The sequence below is a fragment of the Staurois parvus genome, unplaced genomic scaffold (genome assembly GCF_062004578.1).
Source record: "Staurois parvus isolate SC_StPar_1 unplaced genomic scaffold, SC_StPar_1.0 ptg003281l, whole genome shotgun sequence".
NCBI lineage: Eukaryota > Metazoa > Chordata > Amphibia > Anura > Ranidae > Staurois > Staurois parvus.
Window position 1 is genome coordinate 6,461 of NW_028321077.1, and position 13,232 is coordinate 19,692.

General features: G+C 46.0%; 1 protein-coding gene across 1 annotated transcript; it reads left to right on the forward strand.

Moving 5' to 3' along the window:
- Window positions 1-3,580: 3,580 nt before the first annotated feature.
- On the forward strand, window positions 3,581-12,181 carry LOC149428380 (guanine nucleotide-exchange factor SEC12-like). Its single transcript, XM_089667483.1, has 5 exons — window positions 3,581-3,702; window positions 6,343-6,515; window positions 6,601-6,802; window positions 11,000-11,220; window positions 12,029-12,181. Exons 2-5 carry the CDS (start codon window positions 6,381-6,383, stop codon window positions 12,179-12,181), a joined length of 711 nt encoding a protein of 236 aa, XP_089523609.1. The 5' UTR covers window positions 3,581-3,702; window positions 6,343-6,380.
- The last annotated feature ends 1,051 nt before the right edge of the window (window positions 12,182-13,232 follow it).

Consider the following 13,232-nt stretch of genomic DNA (forward strand, 5'->3'; position numbering starts at 1 on the left):
GTACAGACGTGTGTGTGTGCAGATTTGTGTGTGTGTACAGATTGTGTGTGTGTATAGATGTGTGTGTGTGCAGATTGTGTGTGTGTGCAGAGACGTGTGTGTAGAGATGTGTGTGTGTACAGACGTGTGTGCAGATGTGTGTGTGTACAGACGTGTGTCCATAGTCAAAAATCCATAATACATAGTTCATAGTCCATAGTACATAGTCCATAGTACATATTCCAAAGTCCATAGTCCATATTACATAGTCCAGAGTACAAATAACAGTCCATATTACATAGTCCATAGTCCAGAATCCATAGTACATAGTCCATAGTACAAAGTACATAGTCCTTATTCTATAGTACACAGTCCTTACTACAAAGTCCATATTACATAGTCCATAGTACAAAGTACATAGTCCATATTCCATAGTACACAGTCCTTACTACATAGTACATAGTCCATAGTACAAAGTCCATAGTACATATTACATAGTCCATAGTACATATTACATGGTTCATATTACATAGTCCATAGTACATATTACATGGTTCATAGTCCATATTACATAGTCCATAGTTCATATTACATGGTTCATAGTCCATAGTACATATTACATGGTTCATAGTCCATATTACATAGTCCATAGTTCATATTACATACTCCATAGTACATATTACATAGTTCATAGTACAAAATACATAGTCCATATTCCATAGTACACAGTCCTTATTACATAGTCCATAGTACAAAGTCCATAATCCAAAATCCATAGTACATAGTCCATAGTACAAAGTACATAGTCCATATTCTATAGTACACAGTCCTTACTACAAAGTCCATATTACATAGTCCATAGTACAAAGTACATAGTCCATATTCCATAGTACACAGTCCTTACTACATAGTACATAGTCCATAGTACAAAGTCCATAGTACATATTACATAGTCCATAGTACATATTACATGGTTCATAGTCCATATTACATAGTCCATAGTTCATATTACATGGTTCATAGTCCATAGTACATATTACATGGTTCATAGTCCATATTACATACTCCATAGTACATATTACATAGTTCATAGTACAAAATACATAGTCCATATTCCATAGTACACAGTCCTTATTACATAGTCCATAGTACAAAGTCCATAATCCAAAATCCATAGTACATAGTCCATAGTACAAAGTACATAGTCCATATTCTATAGTACACAGTCCTTACTACAAAGTCCATATTACATAGTCCATAGTACAAAGTACATAGTCCATATTCCATAGTACACAGTCCTTACTACATAGTACATAGTCCATAGTACAAAGTCCATAGTCCATATTACATAGTCCATAGTACATATTACATAGTCCATAGTACATATTACATGGTTCATATTACATAGTCCATAGTACATATTACATGGTTCATAGTCCATATTACATAGTCCATAGTTCATATTACATGGTTCATAGTTCATATTACATGGTTCATAGTCCATAGTACATATTACATGGTTCATAGTCCATATTACATAGTCCATAGTTCATATTACATACTCCATAGTACATATTACATAGTTCATAGTACAAAATACATAGTCCATATTCCATAGTACACAGTCCTTATTACATAGTCCATAGTACAAAGTCCATAATCCAAAATTCAGAGTACAAAGTACATAGTCCATGTTCCATAGTCCATATTACATAGTCCATAGTGCAAAGTACATAGTGCAAAGTACATAGTCCATATTACATAGTCCATAGTGCAAAATCCACAGTACAAAGTACATAGTCCATAGTACATATTACATAGTCCATATTACATATTACAAAGTACATATTACATAGTCCATAGTCAAAAATCCATATTACATAGTCCATAGTACAAAGTACATGGTCCAGAATCCATAGTACATAGTTCATAGTAAAAAGTACATAGTCCAAAGTACATAGTTCAGAGTCCAAAGTACATGGTCCATAGAAAAAAGTACATAGTCCATAGTAAAAAGTACATAGTCCATAGTACAAAGTACATAGTCCAAAATCCATAGTACATAGTCCATATTACATAGTCCACATTACATAGTCCATATTACATAGTCCAGAGTCCAATGTACATAATCCATATTCCATAGTACACAGTCCTTATTACATAGTACATAGTACATAGTACATAGTCCAAAGTACATAGTCCAAAGTACATAGTCCATATTCCATAGTCCAAAGTACATAGTCCATATTCCATAGTACACAGTCCTTATTACATAGTACATAGTCCATATTACATAGTCCAAAGTACATAGCCCATATAACATAGTCCAGAGTCCATATTACATAGTCCAAAATCCATAGTCCATATTACATAGTACATAGTCCAAAGTACATAGTTCAAAGTACATAGTCTATAGTACAAAGTACATAGTCCATAGCACATAGCCCTAGTCATAAATAAAATAGTCTTTACCTTATAGTCCAAAGTACATAGTCCATAGTTTAGAGATCCATAGTCCACAGTGCATAATCCATAGATCCAAAGTACATAGTCCATAGTTTAGAGATCCATAGTCCACAGTGCATAGTCCATAGATCAACAGATCCAAAGTGCATAGCCCTAGTTTATAGTCTATACCTCTTAGTACAAGGTACATAGTCCAAAGTACATGGTTTGTAGACCATAGTCCAAAATCCATAGTTCATAATCCTGTAGTCCAATGTCCAAGGTCTATAGTCCATAGTTCCACAGTACATAGTCCATAGCACATAGTCCCTAATCCATACTCTATAGTCCAAAGTCACCACTCCATAGTCCATAGTATATAGTCCATAGTCCAAAGTACATCATCTATAGCACACAGTCCCTAATCACAAGTCCTTAGTCCCATAGTCCATAGTTTATAGTCCCATAGTCCCTAGCCTATAGTCCTTAGTCACAGTCCATAATACATATTCGATAGTCATAGTCCTCATTCTGTAGCCCACACACAAGTACATTGGTCATAGTCACCAGTCCATATAGTCTATAGTTCATAGTTTATAGTCCATATAGTCCATGTCAGGACTGTATGAGAGTTGGTGACTACGTTCCTGCATACAGGGGACCATGGAGAATGAAGGTAGTCACCCTCTAACAGGAAGTCAGACCACAGCCACAAAAACTGAATGTGTAGATGTGGAGGATGAATAGAAGGGACTTTTCTGATATTAAAAAACTGAAATATGTTATGCTGGAGTTTAGTGTTGATAGCAACAGGTTCTCTTCAATCAGACATCCAAGGGTCTCTGAATCCTCTATTATTTCATATAGTAACGTGCATAGCAACCATAATATATCAATATACAGTGTTTATCAGTCTGATTACTATCTTCTGTACAGATGAGGATGCAGAAATGAAGAGGCACACACACTGTGAAGGAACCTGTCTGGGGGTCAAGGAGGGCCATGTTTTCTGTGTCCAGACCCAGGCTACAACAATATGGCGGCAGAGCAACAGACACGTTTACACTCTGTACATCAGGTGACGTGTCGGTGAGATGAGGAGGCGGGGCTGAAGAAACGCATGCGCGTAAGAAAGCCTCTGACAGCTGAATGAAAGAAACGAGGAAACGTACTGCGCATGCGTTCTGCCTCTACCGCTTACACTGCGTATTCGTCATCCGTGTCCGGCCTCAGATCCTAGGATCACGTGACGGGGATGTCTGCGCTCAGCTGACAGCGGTGAGAGCACCGATACCCCACAAATACCCCATTACTGGGCGCACCTCCCCTCATACACCCCCTTAGGGGGTACACCTACCCTCATACACCCCCTTACTGGGCGCACCTCCCCTCCTATACCCCATTACTGGGCGCACCTCCCCTCATAACCCCCTTAGGGGGTACACCTACCCTCATATTCTCTCCCACTGGGTACAAATACTCCCCCACTGGGTACACCTGCCCCAAATACTCCCCCACTGGGTACACCTGCCCCAAATACTCCCCCACTGGCTACAGATACCCCAAATACTCCCCCACTGGGTATACCTGCCCCAAATACTCCCCCACTGGGTATACCTGCCCCAAATTCTCCCCCACTGGGTATACCTGCCCCAAATACTCCCCCACTGGGTATACCTACCCCAAATACTCCTCCACTGGGTACACCTACCCCAAATACTCCCCCACTGGGTACACCTACCCCAAATACTCCCCCACTGGGTACACCTGCCCCAAATACTCCCCCACTGGCTACAGATACCCCAAATACTCCCCCACTGGGTATACCTGCCCCAAATACTCCCCCACTGGGTATACCTGCCCCAAATACTCCCCCACTGGGTATACCTACCCCAAATACTCCCCCACTGGGTACACCTACCCCAAATACTCCCCTACTGGGTACACCTACCCCAAATACTCCTCCACTGGGTACACCTACCCCAAATACTCCTCCACTGGGTACACCTACCCCAAATACTCCTCCACTGGGTACACCTACCCCAAATACTCCTCCACTGGGTACACCTACCCCAAATACTCCTCCACTGGGTACACCTACCCCAAATACTTCCCCACTGGGTACACCTACCCCAAATACTTCCCTACTGGGTACACCTACCCCAAATACTTCCCCACTGAGTACACCTACCCCAAATACTTCCCCACTGGGTACACCTACCCCAAATACTCCCCCACTGGGTACACCTACCCCAAATACTCCCCCACTGGGCACACCTACCCCAAATACTCCCCCACTGGGCACACCTACCCCAAATACTCCCCCACTGGGCACACCTACCCCAAATACTCCCCCACTGGGCACACCTACCCCAAATACTCCCCCACTGGCTACAGATACCCCAAATACTTCCCCACTGGCTACAAATAATCCAAATACTCCCCCACTGGGTACACCTACCCCAAATACTCCTCCACTGGGTACACCTACCCCAAATACTCCTCCACTGGGTACACCTACCCCAAATACTCCTCCACTGGGTACACCTGCCCCAAATACTCATCCACTGCGTACACCTGCCCCAAATACTCCCCATTGGGTACAAGTACCCAAAATACTCTCCCACTAGATACACCTACCCCAAATACTACCTGACTGGGCACAAAAACACCTCACTGAGTACAAATACCCCAAATACTCCCCCACCGGGTTCACCTACCCCAAATACTCCCCTACTGGGCACAAATATACCAAATACTCCCCCAGTGGGTGCTGATTCCTCGAAAACTCCCCCACTGGGTGCAAATACCCCAGATTCTCTCCCACTGGGTACACCTACCCAAACACCCCCCTCCCTATAACGACTACTTTAAATACCCACCACTGGATACAACTACCCCGTTACTTCCCTACTGGGAACAAATACCCCCCTGCTACAACTACCCAAAGTACCCCTTACCTAACATAATCTCTCCCCCATCTTGAACAAATACCTCCATACTGGCTACAAACACCCCTCTATTATACAGAAATACCCCCCCCCCCCACTCAGTACAATTACCACAAGAAGCCCCCTACTGGGCACAATTATAACAACTCCTCTTTGTAGTCCTCCTGGGTATATGATCTCCAGTACACCATACTAACCAGTCTGTGTACTCGGGTATTATTACCCCCATACTGACCCATCTGTGTACTACTCCTGGGAATTATTACCCCCAGGTAACCCCATGTATTGATCCCTTTGTGCACTCTTCCTGGATATTACCCCCAGTACCCCATTCTGACCCCTTTGTGTATTCTTTCTGAGTATTATTACCCCCAGTACCCCATACTGGCCCCTTTGTGCACTCCTCCTGAACATTACCCCAAGTACATGCATACTCTTCTGTTTCTTCCTTCTAGGTATTATTACCCCTAGTACCCCATTCTGACCCCTTTGTGTATTCTTCTAAGGTATTATTACTTCCAAATACCCTGTATTCAACCCTCTGTATACTCCTCCCAGGTATTATTACTCCTAGTACCCCATATTGACACCTTGGTACATTCTTTTAAGGTACTACCTCCAAATAACCCCATATTTACCCCTCTGTATACTCCATCCAGGTATTATTACCCCCAGTACCCCAGACTGATCACTTGGTGCATTCTTTCAAGGTATTATTACCTCCAAGTACCCCATATTTACCCCTCTGTATACGCCTCCCAGGTAATATTACCCCCTGTATCCCAGGTATTATCAGCCATAGTATCCCATGCTGACCTCTCTATGTACCCTCCCAAGTGTTGACATGTGTACCCCCCCTCCAGGTATTGTTGACCCCATACAGACCCCTCTCTGTACCTCTGCCAGGTATTATTACTCCTAGGCTCCTAAACGGGCCCATTGTAACCTCTCGAAAATCTCTTTTCAGGCCGTTTTCTTCCCTTGCTGAGCTGTGAGACCCCCAGGATGGGTAGACGCCGGCACCCCGATCTGTACTACGCTCCCTTCCCCCTCTACGCGGTCCGTTTTCACCGGGAGGATGGGACGGTCATCACCGGCGGAGGAGGCGGAGCCTCAAAGACCGGCATTAAGAATGCCCTGGTGAGTGTTATTACTTCTTACAGTATCTGTTCTCTTCCACCTTCCCAGCAGTTCCTGTACAGTAATCATTCCCTGCCTTCCCCAGCACTTCCTGCGGCTGGAGCGAATATCAGGCCAGCTCAGCGCTACCTTACTGCACGCACATGACACCGACACCAGGGCCACCATGAACCTAGCCATGGCCGGGGAAGTGCTAGCCGTTGGCCAGGACGCCAACTGTCACATTCTGCGCTACCAGCACCATACGAAAAAAGAGAAGAGCGATGGTGACGTCAATGACAAGACAGGTGACATTACTGGAGTAAATGGGTGTGAATGACAGATATGTTTGTAGTTTGTGTCTCTGCCCCTCCCACAATGGGGAGATTTCCCTGAAGTAGTTTGTGTCTCTGCCCCTCCCACAATGGGGAGATTTCCCTGCAGTAGTTTGTGTCTCTGCCCCTCCCACTATGGTGAGATTTCCCTGCAGTAGTTTGTGTCTCTGCCCCTCCCACAATGATGAGATCTCCCCATAGTAGATTATGTCTCCGCCCCTCCCACAATGGGGAGATTTCCCCTCCCCAGTAGGTTGTCTCTGCCCCTCCCACAATGATGAGATTTCCCTGCAGTAGTTTGTCTCTGCCCCTCCCACAATGATGAGATCTCCCCATAGTAGATTGTCTCTGCCCCTCCCACAATGGGGAAATTTACCCTCCCCAGTAGGTTGTGTCTGCCCCTCCCACAATGGTGAGTGTTCCTGCAATAATGTTTCTCTGCCCCTCCCACAATGGGGAGATTTCCCTGATCTAGTTTATTGCCCCTCCCACAATGATGAGATCTCCCCATAGTAGATTATGTCTCCGCCCCTCCCACAATGGGGAGATTTCCCCTCCCCAGTAGGTTGTCTCTGCACCTCCCACAATGATGAGATTTCCCTGCAGTAGTTTGTGTCTCTGCCCCTCCCACAATGATGAGATCTCCCCATAGTAGATTGTCTCTGCCCCTCCCACAATGGGGAAATGTACCCTCCCCAGTAGGGTGTCTGCCCCTCCCACAATGGTGAGTGTTCCTGCAATAATGTTTCTCTGCCCCTCCCACAATGATGAGAACTCCCCATAGTAGTTTGTGTCTCTGTCCCTTCCACAATGGGGAGATTTCCCTGATCTAGTTTCTTGCCCCTCCCACAATGTCTCTGCCCCTCCAACAATGGTGAGTGTTCCTGCAGTAATTTTTCTCTGCCCCTCCCACAATGATGAGAACTCCCCATAGTAGTTTGTGTCTCTGTCCCTTCCACAATGGGGAGATTTCCCTGATCTAGTTTCTTGCCCCTCCCACAATGTCTCTGCCCCTCCAACAATGGTGAGTGTTCCTGCAGTAATTTTTCTCTGCCCCTCCCACAATGATGAGAACTCCCCATAGTAGTTTGTGTCTCTGTCCCTTCCACAATGGGGAGATTTCCCTGATCTAGTTTATTGCCCCTCCCACAATGTGTCTCTGCCCCTCCCACAATGGTGAGTGTTCCTACAATAATTTGTCTCTGCCCCTCCCACAATGATAACACCCCATAGTATATCAAAATTGTGATAAACAAATAGCGCAACCCTTATACCAAAATCCAACAATTAAATAAATGAATTAAATAAATTCATTAATGAAATTAATAAAATGAATCCACCACCGTGCAGGTGCACAAATGTTATAAATTAAATAAAATCCTCATGAAGTCCATTCAAAAAAGTCCATATGTATTCAGATATGATCCTCAATGAATGAAGTCATGGAATCTTCCTTCACCAATGTGATATCCAGTGCTTTAACACCCCATCAAAATGCACACTCACCAGAAACTGGTGATAAACCAGCGTATCTGTGTATATCCAGCATTCCACCGCTGAATCTCAGCTTATGGATACCCGTAATACTCCACAGTAAACATGTAGGTAGAAAAGACACTCGCCATAGTGCAAATAACGTTTAAAATTTATTCACCAGCCTGCCTGCAACCAAGATGGCATTGTTGTGATCACGTGGTCCCAACAACGCCATCTTGGTTGCAGGCAGGCTGGTGAGGTTGCAGGCAGGCTTGTGACTGCGGTTTTTAAGGGGGGAATTGATTGGAATAAATTTAACTGTAGAGTATTACGGGTATCCATAAGCTGAGATTCAGCGGTGGAATGTTGGATATACACAGATACGCTGGTTTATCACCAGTTTCTGGTGAGTGTGCATTTTGCACATTTTGGGGTGTTAAAGCGCTGGATATCACATTGGTGATGTTAAGGATCCGCCAGGTGGTGCCTCTGGCAGCCCACTGGACAGGAATACCCAGAGCGTGGAGTCTAAGTCCCGGTCTGCGTGTTCACCAGGGCCCCTGATGGTGGGGATGGACTTGAAGCAGACCAGGACCAGGTCACGACCTCCGAGCAATCCCGCCCGTGGCAGAGGGAACCTCCGGGGATGGATACAGGAGGAGAGCCAGATGTGAGGAGGCCGGCAGGCCCAGGCAGGATGGATGGATGGACGGATCGTAGTCAAACTAGCCAGTTGTCACCGTGGGGCAGCGAGGTACAGAATCGGCAGGCAAAGGATAGTCGGGTCACACGCAGGGTCAGTATAGGAATGGTCAGTCCGCAGAGAGGTCAAACAAGCCGGGGGTCAGGACAGGAGAAGGCAGCGTAGTCAGAGCAATCCGGGTCAAAAGCAGGAGAAGGCAACGTAGTCAGGTCAAAATAACTCACTCACAGGGGTACAGGAACTCAGGTAACAGGATAGACCTTGCAGCGATTTGTGACAGCGCAGGGCATCTTTAAATACCACGCCCTGCACTGTCATTGGCCGCCCAGCGTGTACTCGCGGCACCTACTGCGCAAGCGCGAGTCTCACTCAGCCGCGGCCAGCCGGGACCTAGTGCCCGTATCCCGGCGCGAGCCACCGAGACTGCGCATGCGCCGGTCGAGACGCCGCGGTGGACCCTGACAGGTGAAGGAAGATTCCATGACTTCATTCATTGAGGATCATATTTGAATACATATGGACTTTTTTGAATGGACTTCATGAGGATTTAATTTAATTAATTTATAATATTTGTGCACCTGCACGGTGGTGGATTCATTTGATTAATTTGATTAATTTCATTTAATTATTGGATTTTGGTATAAGGGTTGCGCTATTATTTGTGGTTTTATTTGTTTATCACAATTTGGATATAAGTTGCAGTGGATTTATAATAGCAGCACCCATCATAGTCTATATATCAACGTTTATGCACATAGGCGCAATGATTTAATCTAAATGGTGTTCTTGGAGTGATCTAATTTAGACATTTAAAGGTTGAATTATAAACTCCCCATAGTAGTTTGTGTCTCTGAGCCTTCTACAATGATCCCTGATCTAGTTTCTTGCCCCTCCCACAATGTGTCTGCCCCTCCCACAATGGGGAGATTCCCCCTTCCTAGTAGGTTGTGTCTCTGCCCCTCCCACAATGAGATTTCCCTTATATAGTTTCTTTGCCCCTCCCACAATGATGAGATTTTCCCCCACTAGTTTGTGTCTCTGCCCATCCCACAATAGTGAGATTCCCCCTTCCTAGTAGGTTGTCTCTGCCCTTCCCACAATGGGGAAATTTCCCTTATATAGTTTATTTGCTCCTCCCACAGTGGTGAGTGTTCCTGCAGTAGGTTGTGTCTCTGCCCCTCCCACAGTGGTGAGTGTTCCTGCAGTAGGTTGTGTCTCTGCCCCTCCCACAGTGGTGAGTGTTCCTGCAGTAGGTTGTCTCTGCCCCTCCCACAGTGGTGAGTGTTCCTGCAGTAGGTTGTGTCTCTGCCCCTCCCACAGTGGTGAGTGTTCCTGCCGTAGGTTGTGTCTCTGCCCCTCCCACAGTGGTGAGTGTTCCTGCAGTAGGTTGTGTCTCTGCCCCTACCACAGTGGTGAGTGTTCCTGCAGTAGGTTGTGTCTCTGCCCCTCCCACAGTGGTGAGTGTTCCTGCAGTAGGTTGTGTCTCTGCCCCTCCCACAGTGGTGAGTGTTCCTGCAGTAGGTTGTGTCTCTGCCCCTCCCACAGTGGTGAGTGTTCCTGCAGTAGGTTGTGTCTCTGCCCCTACCACAGTGGTGAGGGTTCCTGCAGTAGGTTGTGTCTCTGCCCCTCCCACAGTGGTGAGGGTTCCTGCAGTAGGTTGTGTCTCTGCCCCTCCCACAATGTATATGCTCCTCCCACAATCGTAAGTGTTCCTGTAATAATATGTGTCTCTACCCCTCTCACAATGGTGAGATTTGTAGTTTGTGTGTCTGCCCCTCCCACAGTGGTGAAGTTTCCTCCCAATAGTTTTCTGCCCCTCCAGTGGTGAGATTCCCCCCAGTAGTTTGGGTCTCTGCCTCTCCCACAATGGGGAGGTTTCCCTACAGTAGTTTGTGTTGCTGCCCCTCCCACAATGATGAGATTTCCCAACCCACTGTCTAGGTCATCTCAATAACTGACCCACATTGAGGGTTGATGTCTCCTTTGTGCAGGAAGTAATGATCGGGGGTCTCGGAAGAGGAAGCCATCAAAGAGCGGCTCAGAGGCAGGCGGAGGTGGCACCAAGAACGACACCCAAGAGATCTCCGTGCAGACCGTCTCTGTGGTACAAACCGACTTCAGCACTGATAATCTGCAGAAGTCTGTGTGCTTTAACACTGATTCTACCAGACTACTGGCAGGGGGAGTCGATGGACATATCAGGATCTGGGAGGTGAGCCTACTGGGTGTTACATTGTCACAGAGAGAGGTTCTGCCCACTCAGATATTGAGACAGGTCTTCCTATCTAACATCTGTACCCTACCTCACATTGGGCAAATTTCCACAAACACTCCAAAGTCTGGTGGAAAGCCTATTGAGAAGAGTAGCAGATGCTATAGTCACAAAGTGGGGCCAACTGCTTATCAGTTCTCATGGTTTGGGAATGGGATGTCCAAAAAACCCATATTGATGATGGCAAGTTGTTGAAAGACTTTGGCCATGTAGTGTAATTTTTCCATTGGATAAGTTTGGATATGAAGATCAAGATGGAGAGTCTATGTTGTGGACTGGGGTGGGATTTTTGAGGCAAGTCAATATGATGGACAATGTGGCCTTCACAAGGTTGAGGACTTTCTTCTCACCTTGTACCAATTATGGGCCAAGCACCAGTGAGGTTCATGTTTCTCTATACTTGGAATTACAGGATATTTTGCTTTGCTCCTGTTGGTGGGCCAAGCACCAGTGCTGTCATGTGGAGAACCTACATGTTCCACCATATATGAAAATACTGGATATTTTGCTTCGCTCCTGGTGGTGGGCTAAGCACTAGTTCGATCACTTCGAGAAGTTGCATGTCCCACCATACTTGAAAGTACTGTGTTTTTTTTTGTTTTGTTTTTTTTTGCTTCTAGTGATTGAGAAATCAAGGTTAGGTGATGAGTATGTGCTGCTGGGAATGGGGGACATTAGGAGGAACCTGCTGATTTGCACTAATGCCACCACGTTGCCTTCTCACTCTTTTTTCCCCCACTCTCTCCAGTTCCCGGCAATGAAGAAGCTCTATGACTTCAAAGCTCATGGAGGGGAGATAGAAGATATTGCAGTTAGTCCCTCCAATAAGGTAATGTTGGGTGCTGTAAGTGGAAATGTGTTGTATTTGAAGATGGGAAATGGGGAACCACCAAGATGTTGACCTTTTCTGGCCCATTTGGGGGAGCACGGGGTCTATGGAATGAGCAGAGTCAATGGTACAGGAAAGGATCCTGTTGGGAGAAGATTACTGGGGGTGGGGTGGATAAGCTTCATCTGGAGAAGAATGAGTACAAAGATATGGGGATGGTAGTTTGGTCTGAGGAGGTTGCTTTCAAAGGAGCTTGTTCTAAGGAAGTAGTAGAGGAGATTTGGTGGAGGGAGAGAGCGGCAAGAGCTATGTGTTGGGTTTGGGTTGATGTCAGTGCGCTAAACCATTTAGGAGTATGGTGTGGAAAAGGGGGGGGGTGGGAGTTTATTGGTCCGAAGAATGTGTAGGGGAGATATTGGAATAGGAGGGGGTCAGTTTAGAAATCCTAGGAGAGCCTTTGGGACGCAGAAATATGGGGAGCTCCGTCTTGAAAATGGATAGTAAATATATTGGAAATATGGCACAGGGCCTTGGTTTGGTGGAATCCATGGGAGAGTTTATTAGGATAGGTGGTGGGTGGGAAGAGCCTCATCTGGAAAATAGGTTGTGGGAAAATGGGTAGCTCATATCTGGGGTTAAGGTGGTTGGTCTGGAGGATATATGGGGGAAGGGTGTCTGGGTGGGAGTTGAAGGAGCATTGTGGGGGGTTGTTTGCGTTGATGGGAGGAGCCTGCATTGGAAAGTCTATAGGGGACATATCAGAGTGGAGGGACTGCTGGGAATAATTTGGGATGTTGTTGGGTAGTAGTAGTAGTGTTATATGGAGAACACTGCTCTGTAGAAGGTGACGTTGGTGCTGTGTTGCACAGGGTGGTGACAGTGGGTCAGGATTTCCGCTGCTGTGTGTGGGGGAAGGATCAGCTCCTCTCAGAACTTCACTGGAATGAGAATCTTCCCAACATCCCCGATAAGATGTACAGGTACCGGGCGTGCAGGTGAGTGCTGTACCCTGATCTCAGGAGTGGGCAGCTCTCAGCTTTATTACAATGGTAATGGTAACCTGCTTCTTGGCAGGTTTGGGAAGGTGGCAGATCAGAAGAAGGGGCTCCGCCTCTACACTGTA